This window comes from Gymnoscopelus microlampas (genome assembly GCF_963454915.1).
Source record: "Gymnoscopelus microlampas genome assembly, chromosome: 12".
Lineage (NCBI taxonomy): Eukaryota > Metazoa > Chordata > Actinopteri > Myctophiformes > Myctophidae > Gymnoscopelus > Gymnoscopelus microlampas.
Window position 1 is genome coordinate 14,011,741 of NC_139949.1, and position 17,236 is coordinate 14,028,976.

Genomic DNA, 17,236 nt, shown 5'->3' on the forward strand with positions numbered 1-17,236 from the left:
CCAATCGACTACTGTAAGGATGTCTTTATAAGTCATCCAAAAAATATATTAAGCAGCTTCAGCTCATTCAGAATGCAGCTGCTGAGTTCTAATAAGAAAGCTAAACACATTACACCACTTCTCAGATATAATGCACTGGCTTCCATCAAATAATCCATTTGAAAATATTGCTGCTCTTGTTTAAGTCACTCAATTATTTCTATGGCCAAATAGATCTCAAATTTGTATTTATGAATTGTTTCTGATGGAGGATGGTGGAGTGTGTGTGTGTGTGTGTGTGTGTGTGTGTGTGTGTGTGTGTGTGTGTGTGTGTGTGTGTGTGTGTGTGTGTGTGTGTGTGCGTGCGTGCGTGCGTGCGTGCGTGCGTGCGTGAGGCATTGTAATGGTCCACATTACATTGGAAATAAAGAACGCTTGCCACAAAACCTACTCGCCCCAGGTAAAATCTGACGACCTCGGAACAGTCAGACCCACAAATCTGGCGTCCTCAGAGCGATCGGACCCATGTATTTCTGGCCATCAGAACCTACTCTGCAATGTTTGACGTCTCGGGGGTACAGAGAGTAGGGGAGGAGATGATGTAGGCTACGATTCTGTCTCTATCGGGATGTAACTCGAACGGCACTGAGTCGGCTGAAGTGGACTTCGCAACGTGCCTCTCTTGGCTCAAGTCTGCTTCAGACAGTGCGCCTCTGACATTTTAACATTTTTTTGCCTAAGTACTTTACTTCCTAACTGAATATCAAGGGCCGTAGTCTGTTCTCACCAAGCGTGCCAAGTGTTCCGTCGGCTGGTTGGCGAGCGTTCTGCGCCAAGTGGGCCGAGTGTTCCGGCACTGGGGGGTGAGTGTTCCGCGAAAATAATTGGGGCTTACTGAAATAAGCTCTAGCTTTTTTGTGTTTTATCCTTTTGACATATAAATATATGGTAATGTATATTATGTACAATTTGTGAATGTTGAAGCAGGTTCAGAGGGGGTAACCGGAATGCTCGCCCCCGATCAAGCTCTCCCCCATATTTTGAGGGGACTGCTTGCCCCCAACGGCGGAAGGGACAGAGTCGTAATTTTTTTGTGTGAATAAAATGTTATTTAGTCTAATCTGTACAGTAGAGTATGTTAATGGGGTGGTGGTGGTTGTACTTGGCACGGTAACCGGATGACTCGCCCATAAACACGCTCGCCCCCATTTCTTTCGTGGACCGCTCGCCCACAGAGGTTCTTGTATTCTTGTTTGTTTTACTGAGGATAAGTTTAGAAATACGTTTATGGTTAACTTAGGCATAGTTTTACTGAGGTTAAGTTTAGGATAAGGTTAGGTAGGCATAGTTTACTGAGGTAACGTTTAGGAATACTAGGTGGCGACCGTTCCGAGGTCGCCGGAATTGCTCCAGGGCGACTGTGTTTTGGGGCGAGCGTTTTGGTGTCGTTTCGTCTCTGTTCTCTTCTATTAGACATTTAGATCCTGTGTCTACTGTCTAGGTTGGACACGACCTTTGACACGATCCTGTTTCTGGTTTGACACAAATGATCAAGGTCACATTTGTTAGCTCAGTGGTAAAAATGTCTTGCGCAGAAGACCGGGGGTTCAAATTCGAGGGAGAACCATAGATTTTTTTTAACAGGAAATTTACATTGTGCAGCTTTAAATATCTTTGTAGGCCAGGGGTCTTCAAAGTTTTCAGGCCAAGGACCCCCTAGCTGAGAGAGAGATGAAGCATGCAGGGACCCCCTCTATATTGTATAAAAGTTTAAGATTAAACTTTTTTTTTACTTGGTCTGCTCTTTTTCCCTCTACACCTATACCTCTAAATAGCTGATCTACAAGCTCACAACGCCTCGCTCTGCGAAGCATTGCCAAGCTTGTAGATATGCTATTTTTGGCTAAAGTTCTCAGAATAGGGTGCTAGGTTTCAAGCATAGAATAGGGTTCATATTAAAAGGGTTCAAGTGGTTTAATGTAAAAAAAATGTTCATATCACACAAAGATTAGGCAGCCCCCCCTGTAGTAACTCTGAGGACCCCCCCTAGGGGTCCCGGACCCCCTGTTGAAGACCCCTGCTGTAGGCCATGCCTTAATACATTGGTTCTCAAAGTGGGGTCCGGGGACCCCCAGGGGTACTTGAGGGGGTTCCAGGGGGTCCCCAGCTAAATGATGGATAGGACCAAATGGACCCTTATGGGTCTGTAACTCTGAAAGCGTACAAATGGAACTAAATGGACCCTAACGGGTCCATTTAGTTCCATTTGTACACTCTCAGAATTACATTAACATTGATTTTACAATATAAATTGGGGTCCCAGAGATAGAGATGCCATTAAATGGGGTCCGCAGCCTAATGCGTGTCAAACTGGGGGGTCGTTGAAATTAAAATGGTTGAGAATCACTGCTAGAGCCGTAAAAAAGTTCTCTTATGGGGTCCCTGGCTTATCTTTTCAAATGGGGGTCCGTGGGCTAATAAGTGTCAATTTGGGGGTCCTTGACATGAAAAAGTTTGAGAACCACTGCCTTAATAAACATGCCTTGCCTTATCTTGCCTTGAGGAGGCAGCAACACACCAACGGCAAACGGGCGTTTAATTTAAGGAAGAGGAAGAAACATTCGTCACGTGAGCAAACAGGGAGAAAGAAAGCAACATGGAGGACAGCAAGTGACGATAGATGTAATGTCAGTCACTTCAAAGATGGTCTCTGTTTAACCTCAGCCGTTTAGTCTATTGATTCCTTGACAGAATTAAGCGGTCGGTGAGAAAGAAAAGCCGCGATGGGATTCTCAAAAGCGCACGTCGACGAAGGCGTTAGGAAGCCGTGGAAGTCGGTGTTGCTTTGTTTGTTTACATCCCTGCTGGTCGGCTGCAGCGGCGGCGACAGTGACAGCGACGGTCCTGTCATGGACAACTCTGCAACAGAGAGGATGGCCGAGGAGAGCCACCGGCAGGACAGTGCCAACCTGCTCATCTTCATCATGCTCCTGACGCTCACAATTCTGACCATATGGCTGTTCAAACACCGCAGGTTCAGGTTTCTGCACGAAACGGGACTGGCCATGTTCTATGGTAATGAACGAAATCAGTGGTTTTCAACCTTTTTCATGCCAAGGACCCCTAAATTGATATACTTTTGGCCCCCATCTGAAAATGTTTTGTGCCAGGGACCTCCAGAAGCAAAGATTTGAGTTAAAAAATGTAAATATTCAAAGATATGCACACATTTTCAAGATTTTTTTGTAGATCTGCTATTTTTGAATAAACAAAGCTACATGGTTAAAATGACTGTGACGCTATGTTAATTAATTTCGCTGGGGACCCCCTGGTACCCCCCCAAGGGCCACTAGTGGTCCCCGGACCACTGGTTGAGAACCACTGGTGTACATGACTGGATGGATTCTCAAGCAGCTATAAATACCTCTCTGAGAGTGAACACATGTACACAATGTTACCTAAGCAATACAGTTAAGATTTGGTGACACAATTCACTTTTATGATCAATCATAATAACTGCTACTGGATTAGTGATTAACGTACATGTTACTGCATGGCCCCTTGCCTTGCATTTTGACAATAGTGAACTAGATCATCGAAACTGTATTGGCTGAAGGATATTGGCTGACGAATGAGGACAAATGTTTATATAATCTATGTCAACCCCCACACCAAGCACAATCACTTTTAACTATTCAAGTGAGAGTATATGAAGTGGACTCCACTATCCACTTCATTTAGAACCATTATTAAAACAATGTAGTTTCTGAGCTTAGTGTGGACAGCCCGTTACATTATTAAAGAGGAAAAGCATTTAGATATGAATATGATAATAGGCTGTATTGATTCACACCTTGGGGCAAGACTAACTGGGATGTCTCCCTCCCTCTAAGGTCTGCTGGTGGGTGTGATTCTGAGGTTCGGGGTCCACGTGCCCCAGAACATGAGTAACGTGATCCCAAGCTGTGCCGTCAATGCCAGCCCGGCCACGCTGCTGGTCAACGTCAGTGGGAGGTTCTATGAGTACACTCTGAGGGGGGAAGTCAGCCGGGCCAAAGCAGGCCACGAAGTACCGGATGATGAGATGCTGAGAAAGGCAAGAGGAGTGGATGAATGAGTGAATGGATAGGCCAAATGTTTACAACTTAACTACATGGACCCTATTCTTGGCATGTCATAATAGGTGAAAATAGACAAACATTTGCCGAATATAGACAAACATTTGGGGAAAATAGGCGAATATTCTTTCAGCAACAATAGGCGATGTACAAGCTCACAACACGTCCAGTCTTGTCTTGTTGTATTTTTGCTATTCACATAAAACACATCTAGGGTTTAGTTGTTAATTACTCTCCCCCACCGCCTTGGAAACATACTGTAGATACTTAGATACACACAACGTAGGGATTTCACCAACTAGTTGACTACTATAACAATTGACACTGTTTTTATATATATGTTTATATAAGTACTACATACTGATGACAAATGCTTGTTGTTAATTTGTCCTTTGAATGTTTACATAATTATTTATTTTCTTTATTACATAATAGTTAAAAGACGACTCATGAAAAACGTGGCAACTACCAACTAGTAAAATCAGTAGTTGTGAAACCACTTACACAAACAAACACACACACACTTTAAGGGAGATTAGCAAAGGGTGGCAAATGTTATCAGTTACAAGGTCATAGATACTGTACTGTTTTTCAATGGAAATACAAATGCATACTGTATATAGAACATACCATTTTGTGTCTGAAACTTCAGTTCTTTCTGTAGGTGACCTTTGACCCAGAAGTGTTTTTCAACATTTTGCTGCCCCCCATCATTTTTCATGCTGGCTACGGTTTGAAACGGGTACGTTGGTGAACTGTCTCTTTGAGGCTAAAACAATGTCCAAGATAGGACTAAAAACATCTACAAACTACGAACTGAATTGAATGAATTAAAGTATGCATAAAAAGTAATCTATTTACAAATGTTATGATTATAATGTGATTTACAAAGGACATACTAAGTGTGTAGCAGACTAGTAATAACAGTAGTTTGATTATAATAACCCCTTTCTGTCTTTCTTTCTTTCTATCTTTGTCTCTGTTAGAGGCACTTCTTCAGGAACATCGGTTCCATCCTGGCCTATGCTTTCATGGGAACCATCATATCCTCCTTTGTTATTGGGTAATCCATTTAACTAAACTCAGCTCAAATAAATGTAATTTTGTAGACCTTAGTCACTGTCACAGTCTCAAAAAGGGCTTCACAGGCCCACATTTAACAAAGGAAACAGACAACACAACCTCCAAGAAAAAAAAACATTGCTAGGAATAGAAAAGGAAGAAACCCTGGCAAGCATCAAAGAGGGGACCCGCTTCCAAGGTGGGCAGGCGTGGAATACGTGCCAAGTGGGCAATATCCCAAATTCCCAATCGCAACGAACAAAGCTAATAAATGTCCATGCTTGTAAAATAACAGCTCTTGTAACACATTTATACACAATATATTCATGTTAAATAAAATAGAATTAGGGTTATCAAGGGTCAGTTAATCTGGAATGGAAGCAGTTCCAGTAATGTTTTAATCTTTTTTAAATGTATTTTTTAAACCTACAGTATATCTAGCTCAAATCATCACAGGGTTGTAGCTTTTACATTGATTCACCTGGACTGTGTGAATTGTCCTGACAATTTATGCCACTGGTTCTCAACCCTTAAAGGTCAATTTCAAATTCAATTGTTATACTCTTGAGTTAAATGAACACTTTTACAGTGTATTTTGACAGATAACAAATGTATCAAATGGGTGTCCGAGGGCCAAATGCTTACCAAACTGGGGCGCCTTGACATTTACACTCAATGCTTGTCAATGCTTTACACTCAATGTATGTCTTATCTTCCTCCCAGGCTGACCATGTATGGCTTTGTGTCATTCATGAAAGCGGTGGGCCAGCTGGGAGGAGACTTTTTCTTCACAGACTGCCTCTTTTTTGGGGCCATTGTGTCTGCGACAGATCCAGGTATGTGGATAGGAACCCAGAGGAAGCTACATGGTTTTATCATGCATTCACATAATTTCTGAGGAAAGCTCATGCTTTCCAATTGAGGGAGTTTGGTTCGCACCAGGCAGATACCTGCGCTATTATGACTATTGAGCCATGTAGCAGATGCTCACGTGCCGTGAACCCTAGAATGATGTGTGCAGTACACGGTAAAGCACCCATATAATTCTGCGTAAACTAAGTCCGACTTTCCTGCAACGAAAAGACAATACTTTTCTTATTGCGTACTTTTGTGTCGTCCAACATATGTAAAGTTATGTGACCTGCTACAGTACGTCACATACTAGTGCTGACTGATCCTTCTCTCCTTCTCAGTCACGGTGCTTGCCATCTTCAATGAGCTCAAGGTAGACGTGGACCTGTATGCTCTGCTGTTTGGAGAAAGTGTCCTTAATGATGCTGTGGCCATTGTCCTCTCCTCGTAAGTATTCACCATACACACACACACACACACATACAACACACTCCATCAAGCTGTTTCATATCATCGCATTTGCCAGCTGAATAACATCCAACGGTTACTAATCTTACTAACCTCCATCCCTCTTATCTCATTGCCTGCCCTTCGCTGAATGTCTCTTCATCCATCCGTCCATATCATTCATCATCAGTGTTCTCCTACGCCTAGAGAAGCAGGGCAGGGGGAGGGCCGGGGCCGTGTCCGTGTCCGCTCCGGGGGACAATGGCCCGGCTTGGTCCCAGGGCGAGGAGGAATGGAAGGGAGGGAACGAGACACTAACCCCTCGGTGGGTGGTTGGTGTGTATTTAGAGATGCACCGGAATTTTTGGTAGTCTAGATATTGGGCTTCACCATGAATCTAAAATGAAATTGATGTAACATATATATTGTTACTGGCTTTAAAGACAGCCACGTGTCCAAGAATTTACCAGTAGCTCTTAATCAGTACTAGTATCCAATGATTGGCATTCCGGTGCATCCCTAGTGTGTGCGGTTGTAGCGGCACAGTTTGAGGTAGTACTTGACTGTGCATGCAGTTTTACCCCCTGTCCATCAGACGATAACCACCCCTTTCCCTCCTACCACTCAACATTATGGTGTCCCGTAGGTAGGGCTGGGCAATATATAGAATTATCCATCAGAGATGTATTTTAGTAAACAATCTGAACAATCTAAATATTGTTTAGCATCATTGTATCTTTCAGCAATGTAAGACAAAGATAATTCACTAGAATCCTCTCTTTATCTCTCTGTTGTCTCTCCTTGTCAGTGATTTCAGTACACGAAGACATACATTAAAAAGAGAATAATAAAGATAATAATACATTGACTTATGTAATTAGTAATGTGAGAGAAAATGTAAACACTGAGACATGATGAGTATTAACCCAATATTGTGGTATAATTATATGGCCCAGCTCTTACCTATTATTTTGCATGCCATGCTATCCACTTTCTCAGGTGACTAATGTGGTAGACTTAACCTCTTGATTAGGGCACAGTATGACAAACTGGATATTGTCCAGTTTGTTCCTTACAGATCCTAAGCGGACTGTGTCATCTTCTGTAAAGGAGCACTAAGGAATTTTGTATTAATTAATATATTAATTTCCTGAAATGTCTTAAATAATATACACTCACATTAATATACTAACATTTTCAAAGGCTTAGAATGAGCAATCTTTCTTCATGGCGTGTGTCACCCGTAGCCTGGTAAACCCTCCCGGTCACAGAATTCAATTTCATATGATTTCAGCAGACCTGAGTTTACCAGGTTTACCAGGCTAGGTCAGCCTGCCATGGAGGCTGCAATTTTCAGACCTTGTGAGCAGAGCTTAGTGCTCCTTTAATGATGGCATTGAATAGGATTTACTGTGGCATGGGGTAAAGGCAGAATCAACCGTGTGTGGTGTTGATATGAAACACAAAATCCAGTTGGAATGCAAGACCCTACCTTCTTTCCTTTTTATGGGTCAGCGTTAAACCCAACTCCAGGCCATACACCACAACTCCTGCTCCTTGAGACCAGTTTTAATGACGGGCTACTGACATAAGAGTGGAGCTGAGTTGGGTTCTTACACACTGGATTTGATGCCTGACTGCATTATTCTTCTTAAGAAAAGAAAGTTACATCATTCCCACATGTATGCCTTCATCTATTGTTTGGACATTTCCGTCCTATACTCTTTCTAATTGCATGTTTAAATTTTGTATGTGTGTTTGTGTGTATTTGTCTTTGTTTGTGTGCCTACCTGTCTGTGTGTCCGCCGCTCTTGTCTGTGTCCCACAACGCTTGTCCCTTCCAGCTCCATTGTGGCATACCAGCCCACGGGGGACCACAGCTTTGAGGGCATAGCCCTGCTGAAGTGCTTTGGTGTCTTCCTGGGTGTCTTCAGTGGGTCCTTTGCTCTAGGAGTGGCCACGGGAGTCATGACATCTTTCATATCCTTTACAGCTTACTGTGTAACATTATTGTCAAGTGTCACTGTCCCACAGACCTGTAGGGCTTTTAGACATGTGGTTCCACTGACGTAATTCATAATTGTCGGCATTGTGCTGCATTAAAATAAGACATACTTCCGTGATGTCAAACCGGTATCACAACAGCTGGGCTGTGCTTCTCCTTGACTACCTGTTTTGTCACGTGACCAAGTTCACCAAACTCCGGGACTTCCCCTTGCTGGAGACCGCTCTGTTCTTCCTCATGTCCTGGAGCACGTTTCTACTAGCTGAGGCTTGTGGATTTACCGGTAAACAGTAAACGCACACACTCGCACACACGCACACACTCGTTCATAGACTCATTCAATCACTCACTCACACACAGTAGGACTGGCCAATACGACTTCAAATAAATATCATGATTATTTCAAACTTTTACCTCGATTATGATTATTAAAAAAGAAAATGAAATAGTAGATTTACAAGCTGAACGCATTGTAATGCGGCATGTTGTGAGCTTCACTATTTTTGTTTGCCACAATTGTACAACAAGGTGTAATACAGGGATAAGTTGCTAATCAGACTAATCTATTAAGTCAATTGTAAAATATCTATTTGAATTTTTTCATGTTGATTCACTGAGTAATACAAAAAAAAATCTCCAAAAAACCCTGCTCATCTATTATTCTATTAACCTACATGAGCAAGATTAAGTTTGTTATTGGTTCTAAATATCAGTTTCGATATATTTTCAGTTAATTGCCCAGCCCTAACACACAGTCACACTCACATACACACACACACACACCTGTCAATCAATGTCTTATCTTGTGTTCCTCTGCCAGGTGTGGTGGCCGTGCTGTTCTGTGGCATCACTCAAGCTCACTACACCTACAATAATCTCTCACCTGAGTCCCAGGACAGGACTAAACAGGTGACACGCACACACATTTGTACTACTAGTCATGGGGACCTTGCATTGATTTTCCATTGACTACATAAGTTCCCCAGGCCCTGTTATCACCATTACAAACATAACCTTAACCTGTCTTTGTTCTCACGAAAATTGCATAAAAGCATAAACGCACACATGCTTTACCTCAAACACACAGATGACATTGTCTTGTCATTTTAGAACGTAGGTTTATGTCTTTGTTTTCTGTCTCTTCCGCTCCTCCAGCTGTTTGAGGTGTTGAACTTCCTGGCAGAGAACTTCATCTTCTCCTACATGGGCTTGACTCTGTTCTCGTTCCAGTCGCACGTCTTCAATCCCTTGTTCATCCTAGGAGCCTTTGTATCCTTTGGTGTTGGCCCCTCAGTTCACGGCAAAACAAACGGGGGCCGTCGTGGATGTTTTCAGAGAGATACTGTACCAATGAGGCATCACGGGTACACCACCCTGATAGGAGATGTTACAAATATAAAACAAAAATATCTTATTCACTTCATTTGCCATGAAATGTTAAAACATTTTAATGAAATGTTTCGTTTACCCTTTTCGTTGGGTACGGTACATTTTACCCAAATATATTCTTGTAAGGCAGCCATAGTGTTACAATGTTGCAGACTACATGATTGCTGCCTTTTTTGCTTTATAGAGGTGACGGGTAAATAGCGAACCTTATAGAACAGAGGTGTTGTAAAAGTGTGACATCTAGTGGCGTGTAATGTTGTGTGTTGTTATGTAAATAGCAAACTGTGCATCATCACTCAGTGAACTGGACTGTGTTGCTTCCTTGACCTGGGGTGTGACCTGCTGTAGCTGGCAGTGTTCCTGGGCAGGGCAGCCAACATCTATCCTCTGTCCTTCCTGCTTAACCTGGGCCGCAAGCACAAGATTGGATCTAACGTCCAGCACGTTATGATGTTCGCAGGTACCGGCACTCGAACAGACGCACTTTGACTCACAACACTCGATTCTGTTAGCATAGCAGAATGCCCAGGTTGCCTTAGCAAGCTTATCGCTGTAGATAAAGCTCTCAAGTAGTTGAAGTGCAATCCATACCTTTTGTTGTGAATAAAACATTACTTTAACAAATACATATGGTAGAGTATGTTAATACTATGTAACTAACACACTATTTCTTTCTCAAACCCCTTCAGGCTTGCGCGGTGCTATGACATTTGCCCTGTCTATCCGCGACACGGCCACGTATGCCCGTCAGATGATGTTCTCCACCACTCTCCTCATCGTCTTCTTCACCGTCTGGGTCTGCGGGGGCGGGACCACCCCCATGCTGTCCTTAATGAGCATACCGTAAGGCTGTACAGACACTATGTACCGTATATACTGTATGTATGCCACCCTTTGATTGTACATGTTTGTGTAATGCTGTGTTCACACTAGCAGCTACAAAGCGACAGGCTACGAATCATTTTTAATGAAAGCCGGGCCCGGGACACAAAGCTACAAACTGATGCCCGACAGTTGTCGCTGCGTGGCGCGATACAAAATAAAAGTTGCGTTGTCTTCAACTTTTCGGCGCTCAAATGACGCAGTGAATCGTCAATCAATCATGTTTTTATTTGACCACCGCTTCCACTCACTTTCTCTCAGCTCACAATTCATGCTCCGTTAACCAGTTTCCTGTGCTATTTAATCCAACCCTTTTCATTCACTTGAGCCACACTTCAACAGCAAATCAGCGACAGTGTAGCTGACTGCGTTTGGCCGTTTTGTAGCTTTTGTTGCCACTGTGAACATAGCATCTGTGTTTGCCTTTGTTTGTCTTAATTCGTGTGTTTAGTACTGTCTGTCTGTCTCTCTGTCTCTGTGACCCACCTGTGAGTGCTCAACCACATTTGCAAAGAAACTCACTTTAAATTCACACTTGCATGCCTTTCTCTTCTCCTTCAGGGTGGGGGTGGACTCTGATCAGGAGCGGGAGAGCTCTGTAAGTGACCAGTGGACATGGAAGAAAATAATTGTGAAAATATGCACACTCACTTGCTCGTCCTGGTTATTAATGCCCTAAAGATACCACAACGTGTTTTTGGTTTCACATGTGCAGTGTAAACTGTCACCCCAAAATAAACATACAAAACATACAGCAACTAGATTGACACATACTCAACAGCAGTACATAGAAATACTATAGTGTTCATCACTGTTGTCCTCTATCCATCCATGTTCAGGTGACCATGGTGGATGGAATTCAGTTTAATCGTAACAAACATGAGAGTGCCTGGCCCTTCAGGATCTGGTACAACTTCGACCACAAGTATCCTTTTGCTTTGTAGAGACACTTTTTTTCTAAAGAGGTTGGTGTTTATGTCTTGTTGGATGACCAGATGAACTTGAAATTGTACACGCAGGTAAGCCTTTAACACTAGATGGCTCTCTCGGCACAATTAAGCAAATTATCAAGGCTGCCATTCTGTCTAGTTACTCAAATTACTGTATATACAACAGGATTGTTTTGACAGCAGATCAGTAGGTAGAGCTATGCAATTAATTACACTCTTCTATTTTGGATACATGTCTGTCTATGTCCAGGTAGTTGTGAATTTATTTATTTTTTTGGTTTTTGGCTTTCGATTTATGTTTGGTTTCAGTTGTCAGGTTGCATTAAAATGATTTTTTTGGTATCTCGTTAAAATGATTTTTTAAATGTGTGTTACACATCACTGTAGTTGCTGCAGTTTACACAGGAGACTGTGGTTACTCATTCCTCATGTACAAATGTCCTGTTGTCTAACACCATAAGTCCTTGACAGAACCCCCCCTCCAGCTACTTGAAGCCATTGTTGACCCACAGTGGCCCCCCTCTCACTGCCACCCTACCAGCCTGCTGTGCACCGCTGGCACGATGCCTTACCAGCCCACAGGCCTATGAGGTATGGAGAATCTCTCTCTCTTTCTCTCTCTTTCTCTCTTGCTTGGTATCTCTCTCAATCTCTCACACTCACATCATTAACCGAGCCAGAATCACTCCAGGCAAGGCAAGTTTATTTGTATAGCATGTATCAACAAGGCAATTCAAAGTGCTGAACACCGGAAGAGAAGAGCATTATAACACACAATTAAAGGTAATTTGAATTGAATTTAAATTTGTTATTTAAAGGTTAAGAGAATAGAAAATACGAATAATGAAGCTATTACGTTTTACTGCTGAGCTTGAGGTTCATGAAGGAATTTAGTTAGTGCTTAATTTGTAAATTAATAGGTGCTAGAGCCCATGAGCCCTATTTGTATTTGTTATGTACCTACATGTATTTTAAAATACATTTATTTAAGCCGAAAAGGCTAAATAACAGCACTTGAAGTGCACAGTAAAATCCTCAGTGTAAATTCTGAGAGTGTGACCCCAAAGCATGCATTTGTACACCCATAATTAAACGAACACTGATGATTTTACTGTGTAGAAGGAAGTCTTTCACCATATTTCTTTTGTTATGATTCTCTCTTCCTTCCTCTTTATCACACTCTCTCTCTTCTTGCCTTACTGCTCTGTCTCTCTCTCCTTCCTCCCTGTTCCCTCACCAGAATGAAGAACAGCTCATCGACAATGACTCGGACCTCATCCTCAACGACGCCAACGCGGGCTCCATGTACGCCGACCTCACCGTGTGCACCGACGCTTCCGGCGCCCGAACTAGCGCTCGCAAGCGTTCCTCCCCGGCCGGCACCGGGGGCGCGGGCTCACCAGATGACACCCTGGACCCGGAGCTCGCCCTCGGAGAGCACGAGTTGGTGATCCGGGGCACCCGTCTGGTGCTGCCCACGGACCACCCGGCCGATGCCCCGACCACCGTCACCCTGCCCCCGCCCCCCTCCCCACCCAGTGCGGACCCACGCAGGCACAGACTGTAGAGGAACGAAATAGGTCTGTTGAAAAGCTAGTAGTGGTTTCAGCTTGAAATCTCAAGTTGTTTTTTGACTGTTGGGAGGGTGATGTTTTAAAATTTGGTGAAAATCGCAATAGGCTCTATTCACAGCAGCCATATTATGAAGACATTCACAGGTGTTACCAATGATACTAATGAAGGCTCTGTTCCATTCTGGTCAAACAGAGTCAGGGTGCTGATATTGTGCATGCCCACTGGAAACACTCTGTTACACCAGTGGGTCTACAGTTGGGGTCCAGGGACCCTCATGGGCTTCCAAATGGCCCCTTACAGGTGTGTAACTCTGAGAGTGTACAAATGGAACCAAATCGGTTCCATTTGTACACTCTCAGAGTTATGGGGGTTGTGGAAACCAATGTGCTAGACTAAATGGAACAGAGCCTTCATTAGTATCATTGGTAACACCTGTGAAGGAAGTGATAATATGGCTGCTGTGCATAGAGCCAATTGAGTCTGACTAACATCCGATCACAGCAGGATCGATTTAGCATTTCAAGTTGAAAGAATTGTATGGTTTTTAGAATGTATCTTTGACACGACGAGGACTATGTCCTATAGTCCTCGTTGTGTATCGCCGAGGACATAGTTTTGACGGTACCCCTGTATCTCTTAACAGTGTGAGGTATGTGATGAAATAGAGGCACACTTGATTTAATCCATTGTACAAGGTGGATTACTGTAAACCCAAAGGAAGGAAAAATAGATAGCACATGTAAGGTACCATAAATCAAGTGCACTTCCATTTAATTTTTATTCTTTCAAAGCTACTACTGAATTTTTCTCCACTTTGTATGAGAGACTAGCTACTACCTCCCCACTAAAGAGAGGTACTAGCCACACGTATGTTTTGCTAGCCCTGGGTCCCAGGCTGCACACTTATCTTCAACATTTTATATAGTAGGAATGGATGGTATGAGTTTCTTCGACTTAAGAGTAAGTAAGTAATAACTGATTATTCCTCATTGACATTCGGTGATGTTAACTGGTACTGGGAAACAACCTGACCACAGGTCATGGTTGACGTTCTGATTTATCCTTGTGGTGTTGGTTCCATCTCAAAGCCTCCTGAAGGAAGTGTTGAAAGACGAAACCCCTGGGATGAGATGTAATGGTTTAGATTAGAGAGAGTTCAGTCAAAAGAACAGCAAAAAGAGGAAGTATGGAGACGGCTTGTGATTCCTCTTCATAGATGCAGGGAAAGAACCTGAATCAGATATTACTTACAAAGTATACTTAATCTATGTTGAACTTCTTTGAGTACCAAATAAGTGAGGTTTCAGGGCCGTACAGATAATATTGATTAATTTGCTAATCAGATAGGTACAAAATAACATGATTTTGATTTGAGGCCCTGTGATTTACAATACTAGTCATATTGATCTTCCTACTGTACTGTAGAAAATCCCAACTCAAATGGCACAGAGATGTTTGCACAAGATATTTTGTCCATTTCTGACTGGGGACCTTACTGTAGTTGTGAGTATGTACAGAAACACAGGACACTGCCTAAATATTAATTTACGACTAGCCACTAGTTAAACTAAGTCACTTCACTATCCATTCACTCCTGCCTGTTCTCCTGTTGATCAAACCACTAAGTTATTGATTTATTTATTTATTGAAGAACAAAGCAGATCTATGTATTTAATTATTTATTTGATGTATTTTTGTTAGTTTTGAAGTGTCATTTTCTTGAGATTATCTTGACCTGTTCAACGAAAGGACTTTTTTTTTGGTGGGGGGGGGTTCTTATGGCGAAGGCATCAAAACATGCTTAACCTTTGTGAAAATAGCTCGATGCAAAAACATAGATGGGGTAAAGCGGTGCGGACGTTTAGGGATGTTATTTATGAGGACCTACTGTATGCTACAGTACATCAGGTTCTCTAGTAGTGAACAGCACTGTCATAAGAAAACCTCCACGTTACCATTGACACATGGTGCATTAGCAAGGTAAACATTCCAGGAGCGCCTAGACCTCTAAAATGTGTGCATGATTTATTTTTGTGCTATATACTGTATGTAGCAGATACTTCTATCTGGGGTAACTACTGCCACACTGACTGTACTTTCTTTGTGTGTGTGTGTGTGTGTGTGTGCGTGCGTGTGTGTGTGTGTGCGTGGCCACTGTAGATTTCTAATAAGACTTATTAGGGCTAATATCTGTTTGTGGTTTTTATATTGGTCAACCTGTTTTGAGCTTATTTCCAACTAAGCAACTGCCGCGGTCTTTGTGATGTGGGACTGTCATGTCATGAAAGACCTCTCTTGAGGGCTGGCTCAACTGTTTTCTATTTAAGTGCCTATCCTGAAATTAATTTTATGTAGATTTGTACATATTTTTGATTCGCTAACGTGTAGTTTGATGGTAACTTTGAGTGGTTAAAAACATTGTAATTAACACCTCAAAAGCCCTTAGCTTGTGGCTGTGCAATGTCATACAGTTCAATGGTTGTTTAAAGGTGTGTAGGCCTACTAAAGGATAAACTCATGCCGCGTGCCGTATCTTGGAAATCCCTGCAAAGTTTGAGCTGAAACAATGTATTCATGTTGTAAAGTATAGACACATTTATACTCCCGTTCTGAATGCAGACATTATGTTGCAGACATTATGTTCAGAATGCAAGCGGCACTGCAAACATACTTTGCACTGTGGCACCGTGCAGATACATAACATTTTGTATCCGTACGCTTTCAGAAAACATGCACACAAACACGGATGAAATTAACTCAAAGAATCGACGGTACAGTACACGTATTTAACATTGAGTGTGTCAGTATAAGTAACACAACATGATGGATAACTCAATTGAACTCAAATACTATGGATAAAAGAATCATAAGGAATACAGATTAATTTAATCTATTTTAAAACATGATTCAAATCTAATCGGGACAGATTCTTCCTCAGAGCAGCATCATATGCATTGTAGCCTACTACAGTAACAGTAGTCAGTGTATTGTTTTAAATGCCTGTCAACTGTTGTGATGCTGTGTTTCAGCCCCTCCCCTTATCCTCTCCCACTATCCAGACTTCATTCATGAATTGGTCAAAATTGCTTTTCTATTTTTTAGACTACATTAAATAAATTATTCTTATATTTCGGCCCAGCAACTGTTTTTAGAGTTGCTTCTAATTTTATGTATTTTTTTTGTGTTATTTTTTCTTTCGTGATGCATGTGATTTTTTTTTTGTTGACAAAATTGGCATGGAATTAATTTGCCACAAACATAAACAAGGGCTTGTCTGTATGGGGCATTGAAAGATTAAAGCCAGTAGGCCACCATTTAAAACGAAAGAAAAAGAAAGAAATGTCTCCAACGTGAAAAGATCCTATGTGTATTTTCTTTTGTATTGTGAGTTGTACCTTTTGCAACGTGTGTGAAGTGCTTTCAGGGGATATGATATGTATGTCCAAAATGAATTTGGGGGAGTGGGAAATTGTGATTTATGTGACTACGTGTTTCCCTTCCACTGTTACAAATAAAATAACTATCCCTTGTCCTTGTGTGATCTATTTACAATTAATGTCGGTCTGACCTAACCTTGCAACTTATTCATTAATTAGCCTAAGTATTAAATCAATTAGGCCTAATTAATTTCAGATAAAAACATTCTTACACGGGCCTGAAAATGTATGTAAGTCCAGAATTCAAAATGTACTTGAGTAAAAGTACAAAAGGTATCCAAATGTGCTTAAAGTACCAAAAGTAGAAAGTACTCATTATGCAGAGCAGAATGTACCACAAGTTTTCAAATGTATAAATTGTATAAACATAAAAAATAGCAGATCTAGATTAGAATGTATACAGGGTGGGAGTGTTCAATGTATGTGTAAAGTAGCCTAATTAAAGCTGATATAATTGTAGTGGAGTAAAGTATATAATATTTGCCTCTGAGGTGTAGTGGAGTAGAAGTAATTGTACTTCAAACTGGAAACTCCAGTAAA

General features: G+C 41.9%; 1 protein-coding gene and 1 long non-coding RNA gene across 2 annotated transcripts; both read left to right on the top strand.

Moving 5' to 3' along the window:
• The first annotated feature begins 2,625 nt into the window (after window positions 1–2,625).
• LOC311057065 (sodium/hydrogen exchanger 6-like) lies at window positions 2,626–13,537 on the top strand. Its single transcript, XM_084073962.1, has 16 exons — window positions 2,626–3,054; window positions 3,873–4,075; window positions 4,762–4,839; window positions 5,084–5,160; window positions 5,883–5,995; window positions 6,353–6,458; window positions 8,303–8,459; window positions 8,650–8,746; window positions 9,284–9,372; window positions 9,619–9,732; window positions 10,201–10,312; window positions 10,542–10,695; window positions 11,296–11,332; window positions 11,574–11,659; window positions 12,170–12,275; window positions 12,925–13,537. Exons 1-16 carry the CDS (start codon window positions 2,763–2,765, stop codon window positions 13,249–13,251), a joined length of 2,148 nt encoding a protein of 715 aa, XP_083930088.1. The 5' UTR covers window positions 2,626–2,762; the 3' UTR covers window positions 13,252–13,537.
• A 102-nt stretch (window positions 13,538–13,639) lies between these two features.
• On the top strand, window positions 13,640–16,789 carry LOC311057008. Its single transcript, XR_014601940.1, has 2 exons — window positions 13,640–15,400; window positions 15,441–16,789. It is a non-coding gene; the product is annotated as an uncharacterized lncRNA (long non-coding RNA).
• Window positions 16,790–17,236: the final 447 nt, after the last annotated feature.

Excerpts from the sequence above, each read along its gene's own strand:
- LOC311057065 (XM_084073962.1), top strand. The coding sequence starts at position 2,763 with ATGGGATTCTCAAAAGCGCACGTCGACGAAGGCGTTAGGAAGCCGTGG. Across the intron at positions 5,996-6,352 it reads TGTGTCTGCGACAGATCCAG|TCACGGTGCTTGCCATCTTC; the intron begins GTATGTGGATAG and ends TCTCCTTCTCAG. Across the intron at positions 9,733-10,200 it reads TGTTCATCCTAGGAGCCTTT|CTGGCAGTGTTCCTGGGCAG; the intron begins GTATCCTTTGGT and ends GACCTGCTGTAG.